This window comes from Myxocyprinus asiaticus, chromosome 50, assembly GCF_019703515.2.
Source record: "Myxocyprinus asiaticus isolate MX2 ecotype Aquarium Trade chromosome 50, UBuf_Myxa_2, whole genome shotgun sequence".
NCBI classification, from domain to species: domain Eukaryota; kingdom Metazoa; phylum Chordata; class Actinopteri; order Cypriniformes; family Catostomidae; genus Myxocyprinus; species Myxocyprinus asiaticus.
The window spans coordinates 23,184,510-23,210,619 of record NC_059393.1 but is presented as its reverse complement, the minus strand read 5'-3'; the positions used below and the strand labels follow the sequence as shown (position 1 = coordinate 23,210,619).

Genomic DNA, 26,110 nt, shown 5'->3' with positions numbered 1-26,110 from the left:
TGCTCTCGCTCTTTCTTTCATTTGCTATTCCTTTCTTTCGCTCCTTTCTTTCGCTCCTTCGCTCTTTTGCACTTTCGCTTTTTTCTTCACTTTCTTTCGCTCTTTCTTTCGCGCTTTCATTTTCTATTCCTTTCGCTCCTTTCTTTCTTTTGCTCTTTCTTTCTCTTTCATTTTCTATTCCTTTCGCTCCTTTCTTTCTTTTGCTCTTTCTTTCTCTTTCATTTTCTATTCCTTTCTTTCACTCCTTTCTTTCGCTCTCTTTCACACTTGCTTTTCGCTCTTTCGCTCTTTTTCGCTCCTGCTTTCACTCTTTCATTTTCTATTCCTTTTGCACTCGCTCTTTCTTTCATTTGCTATTCCTTTCGCTCCTTTCTTTCTTTTGCTCTTTCTCTTTCATTTTCTATTCCTTTCTTTCGCTCTTTCACGCTTGCTTTTCGCTCTTTCGCTCTCTTTCGCTCCTGCTTTCACTTTCATTTTCTATTCCTTTCGCTCCTTTCTTTCACTCCTTTCTTTCACTCTTTCACGCTTGCTTTTCGCTCTTTCACTCTCTTTCGCTCCTGCATTCACTTTCATTTTCTATTCCTTTTGCACTCGCTCTTTCTTTCATTTACTATTCCTTTCGCTCCTTTCTTTCTTTTGCTCTTTCTTTCACACTTTCTTTTCGCTCTTTCGTTCTCTTTTGCTCCTTTCTTTCACTCTTTCATTTTCTATTCCTTTCTTTTGCTCCTTTCACTCTTTTCTATTCCTTTTGCTCTCGCTTTTTCTTTCATTTGCTATTCCTTTCTTTTGCTCCTCCTTTCTTTCACTCTTTCATTTTCTATTCCTTTCTTTCGCTCCTTTCTTTTGCTCCTCCTTTCTTTCACTCTTTCATTTTCTATTCCTTTCTTTCGCTCCTTTCTTTTGCTCCTCCTTTCTTTCACTCTTTCATTTTCTATTCCTTTCTTTCGCTCCTTTCTTTTGCTGCTCCTTTCTTTCAATCTTTCATTTTCTATTCCTTTTGCTCTTTCTTTCACTCTTTCTTTCGCTCCTCCATTCGCTCTTCATTTTCTATTCCTTTCTTTTGCTCTCACTCTCTTTCATTTGCTATTCCTTTTTTCGCTCCTTCGCTCTTGCACTTTCGCTCTTTTTTCTTCTCTTTCTTTCGCTCTTTCATTTTCTATTCCTTTCGCTCCTTTCTTTCTTTTGCTCTTTCTCTTTCATTTTCTATTCCTTTCTTTCGCTCTTTCACGCTTTTCGCTCTTTCGCTCTGTTTCGCTCCTGCTTTCACTTTCATTTTCTATTCCTTTCGCTCCTTTCTTTCACTCCTTTCTTTCGCTCTTTCACGCTTGCTTTTCGCTCTTTCACTCTCTTTCGCTCCTGCTTTCACTTTCATTTTCTATTCCTTTTGCACTCGCTTTTTCTTTCATTTTCTATTCCTTTCAATCTTTCATTTGCTATTCCTTTCTTTCGCTCCTTTCTTTCGCTCCTTCGCTCTTTTGCACTTTCGCTTTTTTCTTCACTTTCTTTCGCTCTTTCTTTCGCGCTTTCATTTTCTATTCCTTTCGCTCCTTTCTTTCTTTTGCTCTTTCTTTCTCTTTCATTTTCTATTCCTTTCTTTCGCTCTTTCACGCTTGCTTTTCGCTCTTTCGCTCTCTTTCGCTCCTGCTTTCACTTTCATTTTCTATTCCTTTTGCACTCGCTCTTTCTTTCATTTGCTATTCCTTTTGCTCCTTCGCTCTTTTGCTCTTTCTTTCTTTCGCTCTCTTTTTCACTATTTCTTTTGTTCCTTTCTTTTCTCTTTCTTTCATGCTTTTGCTCTTTTCTTTCGCTCCTTTTTCAGTCTTTCGCACTCTTTAGCTCTCTTTTTCTATTCCTTTTGCACTCGCTCTTTCTTTCATTTGCTATTCCTTTCGCTCTCGTTCTTTCTTTTGATATTTCTTTTGTTCTTTTCTTTTTCTTTCACGCTTTCGCTCTTTTTTCTTTCGCTCCTTTTTCACTCTCTTTTCCATTTTCGCTCTTTTTTTCTTTGCTTTCTTTCCCTCTTTTGCTTTTTCTTTCTTTCGCTCTTGCTCTTTTTTCTTCACTCTTTCATGCTTACTCTTTCTATCGCTTTTTCATTTTCTATTTCTTTTGCACTCGCTCTCTTTCATTTTCTATTCCTTTCTTTCGCTCTCGTTCTTTCTTTTGCTATTTCTTTTGCTCCTTTTCTTTCACGCTTTCCCTCTTTTTTCTTTCGCTCCTTTTTCACTTTCTTTTGCTCTTGCACTTTCCCTCTTTTTTCTTTGCTCTCTTTCATGCTTTCACTCTTTCGCTCTCTTTCACTTTCACACTTTTGCACTCTTTGCTCTTTCTTCACTCTCATGCTTACGCTCTTTCTTTCTTTCGCTTTCACACTTTGCTCTTTCTTTTGCACTTTCAAGCTTTTGTTCTTTTATTTGGTTGTCTTAATTTGTTCCTTTGTTCTTTTACATTTCTTGTGTGTCTCTTATTTGTTTCTTTTGTTAATTTGTTCTTTCAATAATTTTATTTACTGATTCTGGGTTGTTACAGGGTGCTCTCTGAATTATAACATTGTCTGTTGTAGATGTGTATTTTTTCTGTAGTCTGCATGCTTGAGACCCCCGAGAATCCACTGAACAAATGAACATAATCATAATTCTAGTAATAATACACCTGCAACACAACATGCCACCTTCAGCTGGTGTAATGGGAACAAAATGGTCTTGGAGAGTGACATATTGTCATCATTAAATCTTAAGATATGAGATATGAGCATCATTGCTTTTGTGTTTAAGAGGCCTGTGATTGTGTTTTTCATTTGGATTCTCATCATTGCTATAATGAACGCAGTAGTTGTATTTTGTTGCCAAATTATCATAGAATCTGCTTCTTGCAAAAAGCTGCTGCTACTGTTGTGCTCATGAATTCTGTACCTGTCTCTTCCTTGACTTCATCTGAAGACACATTTTGTGTGTGTTTCAAATGGACCTTGGCATCTTCTCTTGCAGTCTCGTATATCCAAACTGTTTGACCACCAGCATAATGTCTGGTCCACTGGTTTCAAAAGCGCTCCATTACTGCATGCTTAAAAAAAAAAAGATGTATGTAGTATGGATGTGGCCTAAATGCCATCTCAGGTGTTCCTTGCGGTTCACCAGGGGTTAGTTACAATACTTTCGGTCAGACTTGAATTTCGTTTTTCGAGGTCTGGGCAGAATATACCAAACGTTGACATTTCTGTATGAAGACTAGTGTTTGTTGTTGCAGTTATTATGCCACACACAGAGATTTTGTAGAGCGCTGTTGATGCTGGCGGCCTGTCTTCACTTGCTGAAGAATGTTTCTGGTAATTGAACATCGAGCTCCGGTGTAAATGTAATACACCAAACTGCAGCTCACAAGAAAATTAGTTTTATTTTCATCCCTCTGTTGATTGAGAGATGATGCACAAATAAACTCCACGATTAAAACGGTGTCTTCAACCACAGTCGTCGTCGTCATCCTCATCATCACATGCGTTGTATCAAAGAAAAATACACAGTTTCCTTAATTTGATTTTTCTTGATTTTGAAACGGCATCGATCACAAGTACTTGATTTTCATTTTCCTCTAAGCAGATTATTTGTTTGTTTATAAGTATATTCATTTTAACTATTTTTATTTATTTGTTTATTTAGTGGTTGATTGCACCAAAATAGCCTTTGGTGCATATGGCATTAAATGGTAAAATACAAATACGATTGAAAGAGCATAGCTTGATTGCACAATTTCACATTTTTCACCCTAAAATTATGTAGTTTTAGAGAGATTTATGGAGTTATATAATTACATTAAGGTGTATGGCTAATAGAAATATTGCATTTTTAGAGCATTATAGAATTTTTCCCACATATCCGGTGAAATTTCTTCGGAACTGCTCAAAAACGTTTTTCCGGGGTAAGGCAAAAATCATGGTTTGGAAAACGGGTTGTTGGTGTACTCGCTCATTAACTAAATTTTGTTCATTTCTAACAAACAAATCTTACATAGTGTAGCTTTAAGATAATACACAATATTGCAATATAATTTATTTGATAATAGTTTTTAATTATTCAGTAATGAAAATAAACTGTGTATGATGTGCAGTCACAGGTGTACATATGTGTTATTATACTACAGTGGCATCATATTTTAGAGCCATAAATGATAAAACTTTATATAAACCATAATTATAAAACTGTATTTTCTCATGTTTATTTTGAATGTTTGATTCAGACCATAATCTGCATGTCATGTCATGCAATAAGTGATTTTTTCGCGCACAGTGCACGTGTCGTAAGGACATGGTGAAGATCTCGATGGACGTGTTTGTGCGCTGCCTGCAGCCGGACCGTTATGAGCAGTGGAAACAGGGCAAAGATGCCACAGTTCTGGACCACCTGAAACCCACGACCCTCACCAGCCCCGAGCTCGAACACTGGAGGAAAACCAGAGTCACCTTCAGAGAGAAACTCCTGCGCAGGTCAGTTATGAGGCCATGTGGACATACTGTAAATCAAAGCGGACGCCATATTTAATTTGACACTAATGCAAATGAGGCTCTGAGAGGTAGACATTCAGTCATTTAATATTTTGTACTGTTTTAATGTTTTAGATTGCAAGAAAACTTTTGTTTATTTATTTATTTTAAGTATTTTTGGCTTGTTTTCCAGTAAAAATATCTGAATTTAAAACAAGAAAGTTACTGAAGAAGCAAAACTGCATAAGATACTCCAACTTGTTTACAAAAAATATGTCATAAATTAATTTTGCATTGATTAATAACACAAAAAATGTCTTAAAACAATGTGTTTTTGTTTTATGAATGACGTGAAATCGAATGATGTTCAATAAAAAGTTTGTAAGATCATTCTTGCATGAATCGTCACATTCAATTCAATGCAAAAATGTATGCATTAATGGTTTACGAACAATTTAAACTATTTTTAGTAATTTCACGAATACATGCTCCTGTTTCTTGAAAGAGGGCCAATAAATTCTAATTGTTTTTCTCATATTTCATAAATAATAGACATGAATATAAAATTAAAATTAATAGACATTCGTAAAACCATTCTTATGTAAATTGTAACATGCAACGATTGACGTGCAGATAGTTTTATGAATTATTTACGCAGAAAATAGTTTTACTTGTGTTTCATGAATGGCATTGTAAAATTGAATGAAGTCGTAAAACAGTGTGTAAAATCATTCTTGCACAAATTGTCACATTTACTTCAATGCGACAATTTGCGCATTAATGGTTTACGAACAATTTGAACATTTTATTTTCATAATTTCATAAATGTATGCTTCATGAATTTGTTTCATGAATGAGGCCCAATAAATTCTATTTTTTCATGATATCTCATGAATAGACATCGATGTAAAATTAAAATCGAAAGACGTTTGTGTAAACTTTTTTTACCAAAAAAACTGACGTACAAATAGTTTTACGAATGATTTACACAGAAATGAGTTTTGCTTCGTTTTTGTGTTTTGTGAATGACATTGTTAAATCAAATTATTTTTGTAAAAATTTGTAAAATCATTCTTGAGTAAATTGTCACATTCATTGTTATAATTTGCGCATTAATGGTTTTACAGACAATTAAACAAAATAGTAATTTTTATTCATTCATGCTTGTGTTTCTTGAATGAGGCCCAATAAATGCAAATTCATATTTCCGAAATAACAGACATTTAACGCAAAAAATAAAAAACGAAAGATGTTAGTAAAACCATCCTTATGCAAATTTTAACATGCGGCAATTTATGTGAATAGTTTGACGAATGATTCACACAGAAGTGAGTTTTACTTGTGTTTCATGAATGACATTGTAACAATCAAATGTTATTCTTTAAAAAGTTCTAAAAATCCTTCTTGTATTGTCACAATCAATTCAATACGAAAATGTACGCAATAATGGTTTTACAAACAATTGTATTTTTTTCATACTTTCATGAATTTGTGGTGGTGTTTCATTAATGAGCCCAATATATTTTCAAGAATCGAGAACAATAAGACCATGAATATTTAATTTAAAAAAAGTCGGTTTTGACTTTTCAACCACAATTTTTGTAACACTTTTGTATTATGTTTATCGTAGAACTCAGGCGAAGGTGAAACAGTTCCGCCGTCTGAAGCTGGAGGAATTGAAGGTTCTGGAGGAGGAGGGAATCGAGCTGGACATGAGCGAGTACCTGCAAAAGGTGGAGGAGCGAGAGGAGCAGAGGAGGAAACAGAGAGACGAGCGTATGGCAAGGGAGGCGCTCCTCACACTAGAGGCGCTGGAGAGAGAAGAGCAGGAACAGGCTGAGGCGGCGCTCCGTGGAGCAGGTAAAGTTAAAATCATTTAAACGTGTTTTATGAGTCATGTTATATTGTCAATCAGAAAGTTTGATTTGATTTCAAACGCTTTTCTTTTGTTTTGTATCAGGTGAAGATGGCAAAACAGATTCCCAGGATCTTTCACCGGTAAACGGCGAGCAGAAAAAGCGAAAGAAAAAGAAGCCGAAGATTACCGATGACTTGACCTTCCAGCAGGCGTTTGAACAGTTCGCCACAACAAACAATCTTCAGAGCCAGAATAATGTTGCAGCCAGCCTACAGGTGATATAATATTCTGGCCAAGAACCGGTCTCAGCAGTTTTGAGCAAAATTATTCATGCATTGATGTAAATATGAAGATTTTTGCCATTGCTAAATGTTTTTTGTCGTTCTCAGGCGAATCCCTTCACAAAGCTGAAGAAGAAGGTGGAGGTGAAGAAGAGCAGAAGACATCCATTCAGCAAGCCGCCCATGCGCTCACCTCTCTCGATAGTGAAACAGGAAGCCTCCAGCGATGAGGGTGGGTACTGTTTTCATTACATCATCAACGTGAGACACTAGAATAATGAACTAAGAACTGAGTAACTAGTAGAACTGAGTAAAACAGATTGCGGAAACCATTCGTAAAACCATTGTTACTTAAATTGTCACTTTCGATTTGAAATTGTCACTTTTCAATTCGACAATTTACGTAAGAATAGTTTTACGAACAATTACTTGTTTTGCTCGTGTTTCATACATGTACATCATCGAAAGGTTCGTGAAACCATTCTTTTGTAAAATGTCATGCATCAATTTACGTGAGAACAGTTTTATGAATGATTTACGCAGAAATTAGTTTTGCTTGTGTTTCATGGATGATATTCTTAAAATTGAATGAAGTTTGCGAAAATTCGTAAAACCATTTTTGCGTAAATTGTCACGTTCAATTCAAAGCAACAGTTTGCATAAGAATAGTTTTATGAACAGTTAAGGCAAATTTGTTTTGGCTAATATTACATAAATGATGGACATCAATGTACAATCAAAAGACGTTAGTAAAACCATTTCATATATAAATTGTCACATGCGATAATTTACATAAAAATAGTTTTACAAATGATTTACACAAAAATACGTTTCACATGAGTTTCATAAAAAACATTCACAAAATCAAACAATGTTCCTAAAAACATTAGTAAAACCAGTTGTTCATTAATTGTCACGTTCAATTCAGTGAATTTGTTTACGAATAGTAAAGGTTTTTTTTCAAAATTTGAAAGAACAAAATTCGAAATGTGAAGAAAATTTGAAACAAAAATTTGAAACAATAAAAAAATAGTTTTGGTTAATATTTAAAAAATGATGGACATCAATGTACAATCAAAAGACGTTAGTAAAACCATTTCATATATAAATTGTCACATGCGATAATTTACATAAAAATAGTTTTACAAATGATTAATACAAAAATAAGTTTCACTTGAGTTTCATAAAAAACATTCACAATCGAACAATGTTCTTAAAAATATTAGTGAAACCATTTGTTCATGAATTGTCACGTTCAATTCAGTGAATTTGTTTACGAATAAATTAAAAACAAAAATTGAAAAAAATGTAAAAAATTTGAAACAAAAATTTTAAACAAAACAAAAAAATAGTTTTGGCTAATATTACATAAATTATGGACATCAATTTACAATCGAAAGAGTTTTAGTAAAACCATTCCTTATAAATTGTCACATGCGATAATTTATGTAAGAATAGTTTTACAAATGATTTACACAAAAATACGTTTCACACGAGTTTCATAAAAAACGTTCACAAAATTGAACAATGTTCCTAAAAATATTAGTAAAACCATTTGTTCATGAATTGTCATGTTCAGTTCAATGAATTTGTTTACGAATAGTAAAAAAAAAATATATATATATTTTTTTAAACAACCAAATTCGAAATTTGAAGAAAATTTGAAACAAAACAAAAAAATAGTTTTGGTTAATATTGTAAAAATGATGGATATCAATGTACAGTCGAAAGACGTTAGTAAAACCATTCCTTATATAAATTGTCACATGCAATAATTTGCGTAAGAATATTTCTACAAATGATTTACACAAAAATAAGTTTCACTTGAGTTTCATAAAAAACATATGTAAAATCGAATAATGTTCGTAAAACCGTTAGTAAAACCATTTGTTCATTAATTGTCACGTTCAGTTCAGTGCTTCTGTTTGTTTAAGATTTGTTGTTACAATCGAAAGTTGTTTGTAAAACCAAAAACGTCAGATGCAACAATTTGCATGACAATAGTTTCACGAATATAGTTTTCATGAATGATAATCGTGAAATCTAATTGTTTGTAAAAAACATTCTTGCATGAATTTTCACATGCAATTTAATGCAGCAATTTAAGCAAGAATGATTTACTAACAATTTACACTAAAAACACCAATGTAATTTCATGATATCATGCTTATGTTTCATGAAAGAGGCCCAATATGTTTTCATTTTAACCTAAGAGGCCATTCAGACTGAATGTGGAAGTAAAGGGAAGGAAGTAAAACGAGTGGTTTTGGTTTTGGTCTTAAAATGTGACAGTTTTAGTAGGGTCATGTTAGGATAGAGAGTCTTCTTTACCAGCCTGGCACAGGCTTTAACTTAATGCCCGTTCATTACTGTCTACCTCAGGGTCTGTCTTTTAAGCTCCCTCCCTCACTGACCGTACTGCTCTTTTTTTCATATTTTATTCCGTCTACCTTGACTGACATTTATTGATCGATGGATCACGTGCTCCCAATTATCTACTGTCAAAGGCACTTTGAGACAGCAGCAGGGCGAGTCTACAACATCCACTCTGTCTAAAATAGAGAGAGAGTATTCTATACACACATATGTGTGTGTGTGTGTGTGTGTGTGTGTATATATATATATATATAGGTCTTGTTCACAAAAACGTTTTGAACGTATTGAGCAAAAAAAAAAAGACATGTTTAAACAATATATGTCTAAAATCGAAGCTGTATTTTATGTCCACCCATATTGGTTTTCCAATTCAGAGTTTTGTAGTTTGGTTGAGAGATGTTTTTATATGTTTATTTCTATGTTTTGTACAGGGTTTGTACAAGTTGCTTGAAGTAATTGAATTAGGCTTTTTCAAATTGAAGTCCTGGAAAACCTTTGAAAATAGCAATTTTTACCAAGAGGTGCTTAAAAAGTGCTTGAATTATAGAAAATCTTAAAATACGTTGCTTAAATCATTTAATAAATGAAATGTATTTATTTATTTTTGGAAAAACACAACGACAGACCACTAGACCGCTGCTGAAGCAGGCACCCGTTACTTTTGGCAGCGCTGTTCAGAATGGGCCAATCGCAATTAATTGTTACTGGAGGAGTTTAAAAATATATATTTTATAGATACTTATTGCGAGGGAACGCAGCGCTTAATGCGAGGGAACGCAGCGCTTAATGCGAGGGAACGCAGCGCTTAATGCGAGGGAACGCAGCACTTAATGCGAGGGAACGCAGCGCTTAATGCGAGGGAACGCAGCGCTTAATGCGAGGCAACGCAGCGCTTATTGCGAGGCAACGCAAAACCTTTTTCTAGGGAACACAAACTGTCGTGAGGGAAGACTATACGTATTGTGAGAGAACGCAAAACTATTTCAGAAATTAAATTCCCTGTCCCTTTAGTGGCTCAGTAAATTTCAGTCTTTGTTGTGCCATCTGTTTTTCAGTACACTTGATACTTGAAAATGTAAGATTACATTTTAAAATGTCCCATTTTCTTATTTTTTCTTACATTCTTACCATTCAAAATAGACACTATGATGTCATTTCGATATTTGCATACTGGGTTTTGATTGGTCCTCTAGCTTGCATGCATTTGTATATTGAATCGGTCAGTTCTTTGTCATATTTTTGCATACTGAATAGTGATCTTTTTTTTTATTCATGTATCTTGCATAAAAATCTCTCTCCCTCTATCACTATTTTTGAAGTGTTTCTTTCAGTAAATGCAAATCTCTTATTTTTGCAATAAATCTTATGTTTAATCTATATGCCCTTTGTGTGTCCCGTAGAGCTGTACTCTGGACTGCCAGTTGGAGGCGGTGTGGAACAGGAGGCCAAGAAGACAGAAGAGAGCGATCTGTGGCAGAACCGCTCGCCAAACTTCCTCTCCGAGAAACAGTTCAACACTGCCATGGCAACCATTGAGCCATACTGCGCTGTGTGCATGCTGTTCTGTCCGTACAAACAGGTGATGCCCTGATCTGATTCAAATGAACTACAATTAAGTCTGACTAAATTTGACATTTTCATTTTGTAAGTTGAACAAATTTCTGTATCACTGTCAAACGTTGTAGATGTTTTTGATGTCTGACCAATCTGTTTTGTGTTTATTTTTTGTATAATTCAACATGTTCACCTCTCAAATGTGTTTGTGTGTGTATATGCATGTTAGGCTCTTAAGGACCCCTCCAATATTTTGGACACACCCGGGTCGGTCTCTCAGTTTGGGACTCGCACCCGTCCGTTGATCCCGGAGATGTGCTTCAGTGCCGGTGCTGAGAACACAGAACCCCTGCCATCTAATTCACACATCGGTGATGACGGTACCAGCGTTCTTCTGTCCTGCAGTTGCTGCAGTCTGCAAGTCCATGCAAGTGAGTTCAGACCTTTCAAATAACTATCTGCACTGTTTAATACTGTTAATGTTTAATGTTTAATGTTTTTACATTGGATATAAAAATGATTTATCGAAAAAAATGGCTCACCCAAAAATGTAAATTCTGTTGTCATTCCCTGATTGTCTCTTTATCTCCTCAACTGGACCCTTAAGAGTGTCTTACAGGGCCTGAAAAGTCACTCCAACCAATTAACCGTCAGTCAGCCTGAACTTGAGCGCTGTTATTTATTTTGAGGGTTAAAAAAACAGATGGAAAAGTGGTCTGTTTAGTTTGTTTCTCTTCTCTGCCTGAGTGTAAGCCGCGTAGCCAATTAGTCCGTCCATGTGAGCGAGAGACTGTGGACTCGAATGTACACAAGTGTGGAGTTCACTGAGGTGACACTGCTCTCTGATTGGCCTTTTCTGTGCTATGTGTTTGTGTAACTTTAAATAAAAATGATGGTCCAGACAAACATATTTCTGTATGCTTCAATCCAACTTTTGAGAAAATACAATAAAGAAAATTGAGGGAAAAAAGTAAAATATATTCTTTAAAAAACAAGCCATACTACAAGATTTTGCTTCAAGTAAATTGATTTTAAGATGTTTAGATATTTTTACTGGAAAACAAGACAGAAAGTTCTGTTTAAGTTTGTGTCTTTCTTCAAATGAAAATGACGATTCAAACAAACATATTTTTACGTTTCATGCCGATTTTTCATTCAGACTAGTCCAGAAATCCATAACGACTGTCACAATCATCCCACTGCTTATGCTTTTACAATATTTCCATTTACAAATATATTTCCATAATTACGAGTTTTCAAAAATCAGCCGGTTGTGTTGTTTGGCATCAACTAACAATATTATATTTACGAAAATATTTTCATTTACAAAGATATTTTATATTTACATGTTTTCCGAAATTGGTCGGTGGTGTTGTTTAGCATCAATTAACGATATCGTTATATTTACAAAGATATTTTCATTTATGAATGTATCTGCCAGGGGTGTTGTTTAGCAAGAACTAATGATATTATTATTTACGAAGATATTTCCATTTATAATATATTCCATATTATTAGAATGTAGTCGTGTTGTTTGGCATCAACTAACATTATTATTATATTTGCAAAGATATTTCCATTTGCGAATATATTTCCTTATTTACAATTTTGCAAAAATTAGCCAGTTGTGTTGTTTGGCGACAACTAACGATATTTATATATTTATGAAAATATTTCCATTTATTAATATATTCCATATTTACGAGTTTTCCAAAATTGCCTAGTCGTGTTTTTTTTGGCATCAACTAACGTTATTATTATGTTCACAAAGGTATTTCCATTTACAAATATATTTCCTTATTTACAATTTTGCAAAAATCAGCCGGTTGTGTTGTTTGGCATCAACTAACAATATTATATTTACGAAAATATTTTCATTTACAAAGATATTTTATATTTACATGTTTTCCAAAATTGGTCGGTGGTGTTGTTTAGCATCAACTAACGATATCGTTATATTTACAAAGATATTTTCATTTACGAATGTATTACGAATGTATCTGCCAGGGGTGTTGTTTGGCAAGAACTAATGATATTGTTATTTACGAAGATATTTCCATTTATTCATATATTCCATATTATTAGATTTCCGAAATCATGTAGTCGTGTTGTTCGGCATCAACTAACGTTATTATTATGTTTGCAAAGATATTTTCATTTACGAATATATTTCCTTATTTACAATTTTGCAACAATTAGCCAGTTGTGTCATTTGGCATCAACTAACGATATTTTTATAATTATGAAAATATTTCCATTTATTAATATATTCCATATTTACAAGTTTTCCAAAATCATCTAGTCGTGTTGTTTGGCATCAACGAACGATACTATTTTATTTACGAAATATTTCCATTTATTAATACAGTATATCCCATATTTATAAGTTTTCGAAAATCAACCAGTTGTTTAGCATCAGCTAACAATATTATGATATTTAAAGATATTTCCATTTACGAATATATTTGCATATTTACAATTTTGCAAATATTAGCCAGTTGTGTTTACAATATTTTTATATTTTACGAAAAATATTTCCATTTATTAATATATTCTATATATAACTTCCATTTCCAAAGTCAGGTGAAATTTGTATTACTGAAAACACTTTTTTTCCTTTGTTTATTTTGTAGAGTAGTTAAATTAGGGTTAGAATAAGGACGTTGCAGTACGTTGACTGTCCTGTTTTCTTCAATTTTAAGTTAATTATTGTGAACATGAGGCGGTTGTTGCATTTGCTTGGCTGATTTATGAAGTCTGATCGTTCTCAGATGAGTCGTTCTATATTGGTCTGCTTTTAGCAACACTAATCAGTTTAACATCACTGCGTTTCACTCTGTCAAACTAATTAAAGTCATCACGTGTCATAAGTATACATTTTCGGGTCCTTCTGTCATACCTCTGCTTACTGCAACTATCTTCTCATGCTTTCTACAAACAAAGAAACACGGCTCACAGATCAGTTTAGATGAGCCATCAAAGCCATTATAAAACAGCCGATAAATGTGCACCTTATTTAAGCTTTGGTAACTTGTGCTTGAGGAGCTAGCTACAAAACACTGCCAAAATAAACATGGAGCAACCACTAGTGGAACCGTTTCAGGCAAAAAAATAAATAAATAAAAAAACCACCAACTTTACCCCCCTTCTAGTTATCTCTTCCAGTTTGTTTGCTTTTCTTGAAGAATGAGGCGTGAAGTGAAAGACAGCTTGTTAGGTGTGCGATTGTGTCGATGCTAGCTTTGCCTCCTCATTTCTTGATGCTATTTTCTACCAACCTGGTTTCAACTTGAACGCTTGAATTCAAACGTTCTTCCAGCAGTTATGAAAATGAGTTTTGTGTCTTAATGCGCGTTTGCTTGCATGTGTGCCTGTTAAATATTATATATAATATTATATATATGAATATTATAAATCATCATTTATTCAGCATTTCTGTGGAAAACAAAAGGTGAATTTTTGAATATTTTGATATTTTTGAATAATGCTCAGAGGTTGCGTTTGTGTCCTTTTGGCTCAAGCATGGCTCGATTACACGGTTCCCGCTGTTAGTGTTTACCTGCCATATAGTATATTTTTATTAAACATATACAAGATATTTGTAGAAGTAGCCTGGGCATTATGTAAACCAGGAAAACTTTGAACATATGTGACTATGCTATGGGAAACCTTGAAGGTTGCACATATGCTCTTTTATCTCACCTTAGCAACGTTATTTACAGAATGGTGCACAGTGGAGAAAGCATTCCTCAAGCACTGGATGATACAATCATTGGTCAAACTATTCTATTATGTTAAAACTTCTCTTCTTTTTACATGAAATGTGCACTCTCTTAATAAATAGGATTAAAATTCTTTAAATTCTAAAAATAGACTAGCTGCCGGGATTCCACCATTAAAAAGAAGCCAGAAGGTCTGTTAAATAATGGTGGCAAACACATAAGGTGGGGTATGTTTATTGGTTAAAAGATGATAACAGAAATGTATAAAAATGAGAGTTTGGAATGGTATAGATGATTCAGCTGGCATCTCGGCTTTGTTGCTTTGCTCAATAAAGTCTAACCTTTGACATCTGGAACCCCTGGACTTCGAGAGTTTTCTTGCAAAGAGGGAAAACACTTCGATTTTCCACGACAGCCGCAACTGGTGATTTCAATAAGACAGCGGAGAAGAGGAAATGACAGTGTCCAAAATAACTTTTCTATTTCTCTTAGCTTTCACCTACAGCAGGAACATTCTTTAAAAAGTATCACAGTCCATTTTTGTGACTTTCAATGGAAGGTTGTGTCATGTAATTACTGGAAACGGCGTGCTCTTGATGGTTGCGCAACGACAAAACCATCAAACCCCAGTGCTGATGTTTACTACTATAGTTACCAGCGTTTGTATGTTGTTGTTGTTTTTTTAAGATGAAGTTTAAGTAGCTCTTAATCGCATAACTTCTCGTCTCTCTCATCTGTCAGGTTGTTATGGCGTCAATCCCGACACAAATCCAGAAGGCTGGACGTGTTCTCGGTGTACTGCAGTGGCGTGGACGGCTGTAAGTAGCTAACACCTTTAGCGCAACTTTTCCCGCAAACATGACCTGATGTTCCACACTTAGCTTTATCCTAGTACTAGTTGATATATTGTTTTTATCAATAATAACTTTTAGAAAGTGGTTTTGCCAAACGGACATTGTATCATTCCAAACATTTAAAAATAAATGTGAAGCTAAAATGATATATCTTAATGGTAAATTATATGTAGGATCACATGTTTTGAATGAATTAATGGTGGGTCAATCGTTGCAGGCGTGCTGTTTGTGTAGTTTAAGAGGAGGTGCTTTGAAGAAAACTACAGATGACAGGTGTGTTGTTATAAACTCATTCTGTTTGTCGATTACGTGTTTGAGGAGCTATATAGCATCTGTTCATGCTAATTTTACAGTGACTTCTAAGTTCAAGTCTTAAGTTGTATTTCCTGCCTGTAGGTGGGTTCATGTGATCTGCGCTGTCGCCGTGGCCGAGGTTCGTTTCGTCAACGCTGTGGAACGCGAGCCCGTGGACGTGACCGCCGTCCCCGACACCAGAAAGAGTCTGGTGAGTAAAAATAGGATGAACTGTATATAGCTGTATGTAACCTGTATGTAAATGTTTATCATTCATCTGTTCGTTTGCTCATTCTTTCCTTAGTTCTTTCATTCGTTCATTCTGTTTCATTCTCTTTGTTACTTTCTTTCCTTCTTGTTTTTCTTTTCTTTTTTCACTTTAAATTAGGTCTCTTAAACTACTATATACTAACATTAAAATGCATATAATACAATGTTTTTATTGTGTAACTGCATGTTACAAATTCTTACAAGATTCACATTTGCTGCTGCTGAGGTTGAGGAATGGTTAGGGTTTAGGTTAAGGGTTGGGTTAGGGGTAACAGTGTAACTACAGATGTATTTAAATGTAGGTACTTTAAATGTAAGTACAATGCAACAACACGTATGTACATAAGTACATTGTATCAAATGCTTAAGTAGATAATAGTTACAGACACCTAATATAAAGTGGGTCCCTTTCATTGGTTCTTTGTTTTGTTCGTTCATTTGTTAATTTTTTCTTTGTTCCATTTTCTTTTGTGTATTTGTTCATTTTTTTTTTTAAAGTTTTGTTCGACCTTCCGTAAATTTTATTTACGCTGTTGTTTGTACTTTTCATTCGTTTGTTCACTTTTGTTTGTCCATTTTGTCTTTTGTTCTTTTAGTTCTTTGTTTGTTCATTCTTTTTGTCACTTACTGTTTTTTTCCCTTTTTTCGCGCTTTGTTTCTTTTCGTTTTTCATTTGTTTATTTTTCCACTTAAGTTTCTTTTTTATTTAATTTGGTCGCTTTTTAGTTCTTTTGTTTTTCAGTCTTTCATCAGTTTTATAAAAAACATTGTTTATTCGTAATTTGTTTTGTTCGTTCATTATTTTGTTTTTGTTCGTTCTTTTGTTTGTTCTAGTTTTTCATCCATTCATTCATTGTTTTTCCGCTTACTCTGTTTTTGTTTCTTTTGTTTGTTCTTTGTTCGTTCATCTTTTAGTTTATTTTTTCTTTTTCATATCTGTGCTCTGTTTAATTTATCAATTTTATAAATTCTTTTGTTTGTTTTTTGTCTTTCGTACATTCTTAAATTCTTTCGTCTGTTCGTTTGTTTTTTGCTTTTGTTATTTCTTTGTTTCTTTTTTGTTTGCTAATTTTTTCTTTTTGTTCATTCATTTGTTTGTTCTTAAGTTCCTTTGTTTGTTCAGTCTTTCGTCAATTTGATTTACTTTTATTTAATTTCTTTCATTTGTTCATTGTATCATTTGTTAATTTTCTTTCGTTCTTTTGTTTGTTCTTTGTCTTTTGTTATAGTTTTTCTGTTCATTCTGTTTCTTTCTCTTACTCTGTTTTTTTGTTCTTTTATTTCCTCTTTTTATTGTTTTGTTCATTTTTTTCTATTTATTTCATTTTTTCTTTTGTTCTTTTGTATGTTCGTCTTTCGCCTGGTCATTTTTTTTCTTTTCCTGTCTCTCTATTTCTCCTTCCCCTCTCTCTCTCTCTCTCTCTCTCTCTCTCTCTCTCACTGTGAGCAGGGAGAATGATGGATTATTAATAATGTGGAATGCCTGAATAATCAGGTGTCATTCATCACTGTGCTAAATGAAATGCATTGATTATATAGGCAGGTTTCTGCCTCTGCCGCAAGTTTGAACGCACACAGACCTGCCCACGGCCCGACTAACGGTGCTCAATGCATCGTCACAAATACAGTGCCGAACAACCTGCTAAAGAAACCAGAACGGACATCGAGTCTAGATGATCCCCACTGCTGTTGTTTTAGCTGCCGATGAGATGAAAAAAGGTGCTTAGCTGATGATGCACTAAACAGAACGACCGCTTCATGAACCGTGCATGGTGTATTTACGTATGTTTTCAGCTTCAAGTCGCGAGTTCCCCATTAGCAAGCAGAAAAGTCGTCGGAAATTGAAGCTAGTAGCTTTATCACATTGTTAATGATGTAATCTCAGTTTTTTGCACATATATCAAACGTATTTAGCTGTTTTTATTTTCCGCTGTTACACTAGCACAACCTAAAGAAACTGCTGTTTTCCGTTGCGCTACTTTTACACACTTCCGATATACTGTATCCAGTTAAACTACTAACGCAATCTTCAGATAAAGCTAAATAACGTTTGTTGTCACTGTGTTTAACCACTAGATTATTGTCTGTAGGATATGTTGCCTAAGGTGTTCAAACATACGATTATTTCCTGTCGTTATTTCCCCAGTTACACTACCAAAACCTAAAGATAAACCTGAGAAACGTTTGTTGTACGATTTAACCACTAGATTATCTTATGTCAGATATGTCGCCTGAGGTATTTGTACAGATATCAAACTATTATTTATTGTTATTGTTTCCACAGTTACACAAGCACAACCTAACCATAAAGCAGACAATCGTTTGTTGTATGGTTTATCCGCTAGATTCAAACGAAGCCTCCTCTATATCCTTTCTTGTGCTACAACACAAAATTGACCAGGTCTAGATATATGAATAAATGACAGAGGGAGTGACACTCGTGAATCACCTCTTTTTTTCTTTCCTTTTCCATTGGCCTGTCTTTTGATCAATCCCTCTGGAACGATAAATCGAAACCTCTCGCCCACTGATGAAATATTTCCGAGCTGGTGCCGCATTGAAAGGCCATTGTACATTACAGCCGTTTGGCCACTGGGACTGAAATGAAGTATTGACAATTTAATAAATCCTATTGATTATTCCCTTGTCCATGTGGGATGTGTTTGAGTGTGTACGTGTTTGAGGGTGGTGCTGCGGAAATGGATAGAAGAGGAGAGAGAAAAATGGGGCACATTGTTTTCTTTCGAAAGCCAAAAAAATGAAGATTGAACCTTGAATATGACACGCTAAATATCCTTTTAAAATTTCAAGTAAATGTACATTCATTAAGGAAAGATTAAAGTATTGTCAGCTGGTCAATATCACAAAATAAGAGAGTGTTGATTATGAGAGACATAAAACAACGATTGGAGAACGATCAATTATACTGTTTATTAGACTAAAAAATTAATTACAACATGCTGAGATTCCAGAGAGCTTTTTTCCTTATTTCCATGTTTATCTTAAATTGCATCTCGCTGTTACTCTGTACGAATTTCAGAAGTGTGTCTACTGCCACAAGACGACCAAACAGATCCTCGGCGCGTGTATCCAGTGCTCTTATGACAACTGTTCGACGTCTTTTCACACCACCTGTGCCCTCCTCGCTGGTGTGGTCATGAAGCCCGCTGATTTACCGTACGTGGTGTCCGTCACCTGCCATAAACACAAACAGACCAATCAGAAGGTACGATTTATTTCTGTTTTTTATTCATGTAGTTTAGTTTTCATTAGTTTTCACAATCTGACTTTTTTGTTGGTTTTTTTTTTGTTTTTTTGTTTTTTAGTTTTCTAGTTAAGTTTAGCTTTCGTTGGTATTTAGTTTTTGCTAAATTTAATGTTAACTAAAAATATTTAAATTATATTTAATACCGTAAAATTTTCCAGAGCCATCTAGTGTTATCACTGTCTAGTGACATTTTTATGTTTAATGAAGGGGGATTGTAAAGATTTTTATATATATATATATATATATATATGTTACGTTTTATACGTTTTATAATTTACGTTACGTTTTTCAAGGTAGAGTCGTGAAAATAATTTAGCTTAACTGTTTTATTTCGTTAATTTTGAAGGTGGACTGTAAAGATTTTAAGGTTTATAATATATTGTTTATTAAAAACTAAAGCTAAAATTGTGGTCATTTTTGTTTTGTTTCAGTTAGATTTAGAGTTGTGAAAATAAGTTTATTTTCAGTTTTATTACGTTAGTTTTGAAGGTGGATTGTAAATATTTCAAATTTTATAATATTATTTATTAAAAACTACAATTAATTAATGTTAATTTATATTTTTGAATTTTGATTTAGATTTAGAGTCTTGAAAAAAAGATTTGCTTTGTTTCAATTTTATTTAGTTTTCACTTATTTCAAAATTGCTTTAATTTTCGTTAACATTAATAACACTGTATTGAAACGATGTTCCGTGGCAGGTGAAGTACGGGTCTCGCGATCTGTCTCTGGGTCAAGAGGTCATCGGCAGGAACAGTAATGGTTGGTTCTATCGCTGCACCATCACTGGTATTGGCTCGCAGAGCTACTATGAGGTCAACTTTGACGACGGATCGTACTGTGATAATGTCTTCCCGGAGAACTTACTGGTAAGCTAGAGAATATATATATATATATATATTTTTTTATTTTTATTTTATTTTTTTCCCCCTTTCTTTTGGCCAATTTGTTTGCTTAGCAGACCCGGCTGGAGTCACTCAGCACACCCTGGGATTCGATCTAGCGAACTCCAGTGGTGGTAGCCAGCGTCTTTACCACTGAGCTACCCAGGCCCCCAGCTAGAGAATATATTAAAGTAATAAAGCACTGAACGCAACTATTTGTTTTATCTGTTATCTCTGATTTCTCTGTCAGAGTCATGATTGTCTGCGCAACGGCCCTCCAGAGCTCGGAGAGCTGGTGGTTGTGAAGACGATAGACGGACGAGTCCTCAATGCGTCTTTTGTCAAAGAACACATCCAGAGACTCTATCAGGTAACTGTCTTTATAGTTCATCTGAACTCGTGAGATGCTCCTAGCGGCAAAACCTCTAAATGATCAAGAACCTCTCAAACCGCCAGTCAGCATTAATAAACCTCTAGCTTCTCTCCTCAGTCTTGTATTATTTATCAGATCTGAGTCACAGTACTCTAAAACAACAACCCCGCTGAAATGTTGACGTTGAGACTTTGGGGAGGTCACATTCAGCCTCGTTAGACTTTCCAGTCAAACTTTCTCCCACCTACCAGACGCAGACAGCAGCAGATGAGTAATCTGTAACTGGATGGCAGAAAGTCTGATGGGTTTTGAAACTACGGGCAGATGTTCTGGAATAGAGTGTTGATTGGAAACTTGTTTAAAGTTTGGTGCTTGTTATGGTGGTGCTTTTGCATGAAAAAATGTGTGGGAATCCTTCTGAAAAGTTTTAAATAAATATTCTTTGATACATGTTGCTCATCTTGTGCACTTTCTTTTCTTCCTAGGTGGAGTTTCAGGATGAGACGCAGCTCTTGCTGAAGCGAAGTGAAATCCACTCTCTGGATCAAGAGCTTCCCAAGAGGGTCTTGTCTCGTCTGGTAAGTTTTGTATTTACTTCAGGCCAAGAAACGTATGTTTCTACATAAAGTCGAAATGTAAGGTCTACACTTTCTCCAAATATCGTTCTGAATCATATTGCTGAAAACATTTTACACTATCAATTGACCACATGTTGGGTGTTTGTTCATAAAGAAAATATATGTATAATTTTTTTTTTACTGAATTGCATCATATTTTAAGGTGAAATGTGCATTTTTTGTATTATTTCATGTGTTTACTATTATTAAAATGAAACTATAAGTAACCCATTTGTAGGTTGATTCCTCGAGTAATTTTGTTTTACTTTTTGTGGCATGATTACCAATATGCTGTTTTTAATGCATGGATTTGACCAATTTTTAGTGCAGGATGGCAAGGAAACCTGTTTGAAAATTATAATTATTTGCACATTTCAGTTTGGTGCCACAACGTGGCACGGAAATCACACACTGCCCCTTAAATTTAGACATTTGTCTTTTTGTGGTTGTCATTTCCTTGTGCTGTTAATATCTACTTTAACAGTGAAGTTGAGCCCATTTTGAGAGATTTGTAGTGATGTCAGAGCTAGTCCTGATGGTCCATTTTTGGTTTTCAACAGGTAACTGTGAACCAGCAACCACCTCAGATCCAGACATCAGACGAACCTCTGGCCGCAAAACGCCCGCGCTTACCAACCCCACCCCCAACACTAGCCATTGAGCCTTCGGCGCTACCTCCAGAATTAGTCACTGCTTTCCTGCCCAATAGTATTACTCCAAACACCAGCACTGCCCCCTGCCTGCTCCCCTCTACCCAACCTGCCCCAATGCCCACCTTAACTGCCCCAGTGCCCAACCTACCCACCCCAGCCCCTCAGCCTCTACCCAGCGAAAGCTACAGCCACAGCTCCAGCTACATAGCCTACATGGAGTCCCTCCTTAACTCGGACTTTCCGCCCGAGGAAGGCGAACAAGGCACGGAGCCGATGTATTAAAGCTTCGTCCTGCGCTACAGGCGATTCGTCAATGCTTACAAACTCTTAACTCATCCACTGCATGTCTCTCTTGTTTCATTTATTCGCTGTTGTGCTATTCTGAGTCTCACGCCTAAGAACCGGCACGTGCGAGACGCATGTGTCATTTTAGACTACAACTGAAAAGGACCCAGTACATAGCCTTGGGGGACGCCACCCTCTTCCGACCCTTTCAACGATCCCATGCTTTGTCTCTCTTTCTCGGACAGAGCCACCATATGTTTTTTGGATGGATAATAATTCACTGGATGTGCCGTTTACTTTATACATGATTTTCTCTAATGAGTACTAAATATTTTTCTAATTCAAGTCAAAATGTCATTCTGACCAGTCACAGATCAATAGACAGTCTTTATCTGTACAGTTTCAGGTATTTTTCTCTGTACTCAAGGGTTGTTGGGTCAAAGGAAGGCTTTTAGCTGGGGAACTGGGATTTAACGAGTATTTAAATGTCTTTTGTCACATCTGAATTTAATATTTGTATAAAGATATTGCAAGTATGGCAGCATCAGAAGCTAAGATTTTCAGTTAGCGTACACATCTGTGTTACAATAGATTCTCATGTCTTTATGTACTCTTCTATCGACTATAATCAACGATAAAATGTTTTTCAGCACCAGATGCTGCATTTGTTTTTGTAGCATACTTGGTAAACGTAGATGACGATATTGAATTCTATTCACATTGTCTGTTTTTATTATAATTACTGTTGTTGCTGTTATTATTTCTATCGATTTTTATTTTGGTGAAACTTTGAAACATTATGTCGAAAGATGAAAAAAAAAAGTTGAATTTATAATTTTTATTCAAGAGATTGAAGTTGCATAATTGGAACGTATAGTCATATAGGTAATATTAAACAGATACGCAAACCGCCTTCTCACGGTGCTATAGAAGTCTTAGACTACTGAGGGGCGCGATGGGTCACATGACCCATGATGTGTACATACTAGATGTCCTAATCAAGAATCGGCTCCTGTTGGTCCTCAGCGTAACTTAGAGTACTGTCAGGTCTTTTCAAATGCCATGACACATTGAAATAAACGGTTTGAGGATGGTTTTAACTTCGGATTTTGTTTCCATTGGTCTCTGGTTTTTTTGGGGGGGGGGTCTTATCAGTCTATTAATTAGTGATTAAAAGTGATTAGAGTATTAAAAGTGAATTTTAATTAGGTTCGGTGAGTAGTCCTATCTGATTTGCCACAAGGCAGACAAGTGGGCGCTAACCATTTTTTATCGTTTTCCTCTTGTGTGTTTCATCAGTTCACAGTCAAAGCAATCAACTTAGTTAAGTCGTTGTTTTCTGCAGTCAACAAAAAAAATGTTCTTCACTTGTCAGCCAACAAAATATGATAATTTTCCAAATGTAGACATTTCTAAAGGTTTAATCATTGCTACACCTCTGGCAGTTATGTACAAATTGAGCTTAGCAAAGACCCAACCGTTGATGACATCTAAAGTCATTTTAAGACTGGACGCAGTGTGTCGATGGCATTTGTACTCTTCTGTTCCTGAGGTTTCTGGTTTGTGTTTAGAGAAATGTCGCAAGGGGCGAATTCAACGATATAGCCAACAGCAGTTCGCATACTGATGACGGCAAATGTTTATCTGTGCAGAAGTACTAGGAAAGATTCTAATAAAATGTGAAGTGAAATTGTGCTTTGTGTTTGTGTTTTTTTCCAACATGGTTCCCATGGTGATGGAAAAGTTGACAATACCAGGTATTTTTAAAATAGTATTTTCTATGCCTGGAAATGTTGTATAAGTCATGAAAATATCTGTAGTGAACATGGGTAGTTTAACGTGGGTCAGTATACTTTTGGAAGTTGACATGCTGTCATCTGAAACGGCATTTTTCCAATTGTTTTATAATTTTAACATATTTTTATAGTGATTATGCAGCTTTTATGCAGAAATTAATTTCAAGATAAGGCTATTATTTTTTGTTCGATTCGATTTTTGCAAGATCTCTGATTTGTGAGTGAATTGTTTCTTTTCAATTAATCAGTTGAATCGGTTCACAAATCATGATTCATTTAAAAATCATTGGAAAGTAATGGAAGTTCTTTTTTTTGGGGGTGGGGGGGAGGGGGGGATTTTCTCCCCAATTTGGAATGCCCGATTCCCAATGCGCGCCAAGTCCTCGTGTTGGCGTAGTGACTCGCCACAATCTGGGTGGCAGAGGATGAATCTCAGTTGCCTCCGCTTCTGAGACCGCCAATCCTCGCATCTTATCACGTGGCTTGATGTACGCGTTACTGCGGAGACGTAGCGCGTGTGGAGGCTTCACTGTTCTCCGCAGCATCCATGCACAACTCGCCACGTGCCCCACCGAGAGCGAGAACCACATTATAGCGACCACGAGGAGGTTACCCCAACGTGACTCTACCCACCCTAGCAACCAGGCCAATTGGTTGCTTAGGAAGCCTGACTGGAGTCACTCAGCACGCCCTGGATTTGAACTTGCGTCTCCAGGTGTGGTAGTCAGTGTCTTTACTTGCTGAGCTACCCAGGCCCCCCCATGGAAATTCATTGTTAATAAATTTAGAAACCCTCCACTGTAAACCTCACAATGCATTTCACCCTTAAGACTGTCACAGTCGTTAACAAATTATGTTCGTAAAGTAACATCACCTCATTACGAAATCTCTTATGCTGCGCTTGTAAAAGAAACCGTGAGATATTTAAGGACATCGCTGCATCTGCAGGGGCATAAAAGTGAAGAAATGTGAAATGACACCTGCACTCATTAGCCGCGGTGTATGCGTGTGTGTTAGTTCAAACTCAGATGGCTTTAGGCCAATGGAGCAAAGACTTTGCGACAGAACAAGTTGCAGGAATTGCAAAGTGTTTTGCTTTGCATAAAGAGACTTGTTTGGAAAGCACACGGCAGATTTGAGTTTCATGAGTGTCGGCTGGTCTGTCTGTCTTTTCTATCGGTCTCTCTGTCTCACTCTTTCTGCTGTTGTTGAGACGTGATATGCATCTAGATCTTGCTCTTTGATGTTAGTGAAAGTTGTTTTGAAGTCAGCACATGAAACGGGGCCGGCATGTCTAGAGCGCAGTTCTGCGTGACCCTCAGTGACCCCGTTGCCGTGGCGGGCCCGTTTGATGTGAGTGCGGTCCCCCTAATTACAGCCACCAGACCGACACCCCCCCCCCCAAGACAAATTCTGCCAGCGCAACAGAGCTGCAAGTGACCACATCACTCTGACCTGCCTGTCTCTCTCTGAGCGGGTCATATTGAAATTCCGTTCGCGTGTCTCTACACCCGGAACAGGGAGCTGGGAACGTGCCAGATTTGCAATTACAGATATTAAAATGCATTTAGGGAAAGACAAGTCTGCTTTTTTAATATTCTAGATTGGGCTAATAAAAATACTAAAGAAGAATTTTGATTCGGCCAAGTGAGATCAACCTGTCATATCGACTTTGGCCTTGTTCGGAATAGCATACTACTCATACTGCACTTGCAGAATGCATCATTTTATCTGTGCATAGTATGCCTATTTTCTGACACATTCTGTTGCATAATGTGCACCAAGGGCGTAGCCCAGAAATAACTTTTGGGTGGGCTTCAATAAAAATGGATGGGCCAAGTTTTCGTCCCAATGTTTTTTGTTTTTTTTACAAAATTGTCCCTAACAACAGAAAAGCGGCACATTCAAACAGTTATTTCACACTGTCAGAAATCAGAATTTATGCATTTTTGAAAAAAATATTTTATAAATATATATTTGAAGTCAAATAATGATCTTTAACATTCTGGGTGGGCCTGGGTCTAATTTGGGAGGGTCTAGGCCCACCCTTGGCTTCACCACTAATGTACACCCTTTATATATTTTAAGAATAGTCTGCAGTGTAAAAGCGTAAATGTAGTTTATAATGATTGCTGTGCACCAAAAAGGAGCCAAAATGGCATACTACCATACTACTCGTACTATTTCTGCAGAATACTGTATGTATACTGTGCATAGTATGCTAAATTTCCGTATGCATAGAATACTCAGCTTACCTACAGTACTTCATTTGCCAAACAAAGCACGCTAGCTGTGTCTCAAATGATGGAAACGGAAGCACTCGCTTTTTTTCTGCTGATGGAAGTGACGTTTGAAATGCATGTGATTTGTGTTTTCGCTAGCTTTAGCAAGTTAGTCAACCTTAGTCCAACACTTCTAACTTCAGTAATGTAAAATGTAAAGCATTCGACTCACATTTGTAAGGTGCTGTCTTCACAGAAGTTTCGCGTTCACCATTAATTACAGTTATTTAGTCATGTCAGCATCCCAGCCAGGTAACGCCGCCCCT

The 26,110-nt window shown here is 35.9% G+C and overlaps 1 protein-coding gene across 1 annotated transcript in view; it reads left to right on the top strand.

Moving 5' to 3' along the window:
• The window catches only part of LOC127438812 (lysine-specific demethylase 4B-like), a 55,129-nt gene extending 31,674 nt beyond the window's left edge, over positions 1-23,455 (top strand). Inside the window, exons 9-22 of the mRNA XM_051694680.1 lie at positions 4,284-4,480; positions 6,108-6,337; positions 6,438-6,610; positions 6,725-6,848; positions 10,393-10,571; positions 10,776-10,977; positions 15,010-15,086; positions 15,340-15,395; positions 15,519-15,627; positions 18,727-18,912; positions 19,656-19,823; positions 20,089-20,208; positions 20,697-20,789; positions 21,389-23,455. Coding sequence (XP_051550640.1) covers positions 4,284-4,480; positions 6,108-6,337; positions 6,438-6,610; positions 6,725-6,848; positions 10,393-10,571; positions 10,776-10,977; positions 15,010-15,086; positions 15,340-15,395; positions 15,519-15,627; positions 18,727-18,912; positions 19,656-19,823; positions 20,089-20,208; positions 20,697-20,789; positions 21,389-21,763 — 2,289 coding nt within the window. The 3' untranslated portion in view covers positions 21,764-23,455. The remainder of the gene's footprint in view (positions 1-4,283; positions 4,481-6,107; positions 6,338-6,437; positions 6,611-6,724; positions 6,849-10,392; positions 10,572-10,775; positions 10,978-15,009; positions 15,087-15,339; positions 15,396-15,518; positions 15,628-18,726; positions 18,913-19,655; positions 19,824-20,088; positions 20,209-20,696; positions 20,790-21,388) is intronic.
• Positions 23,456-26,110: the final 2,655 nt, after the last annotated feature.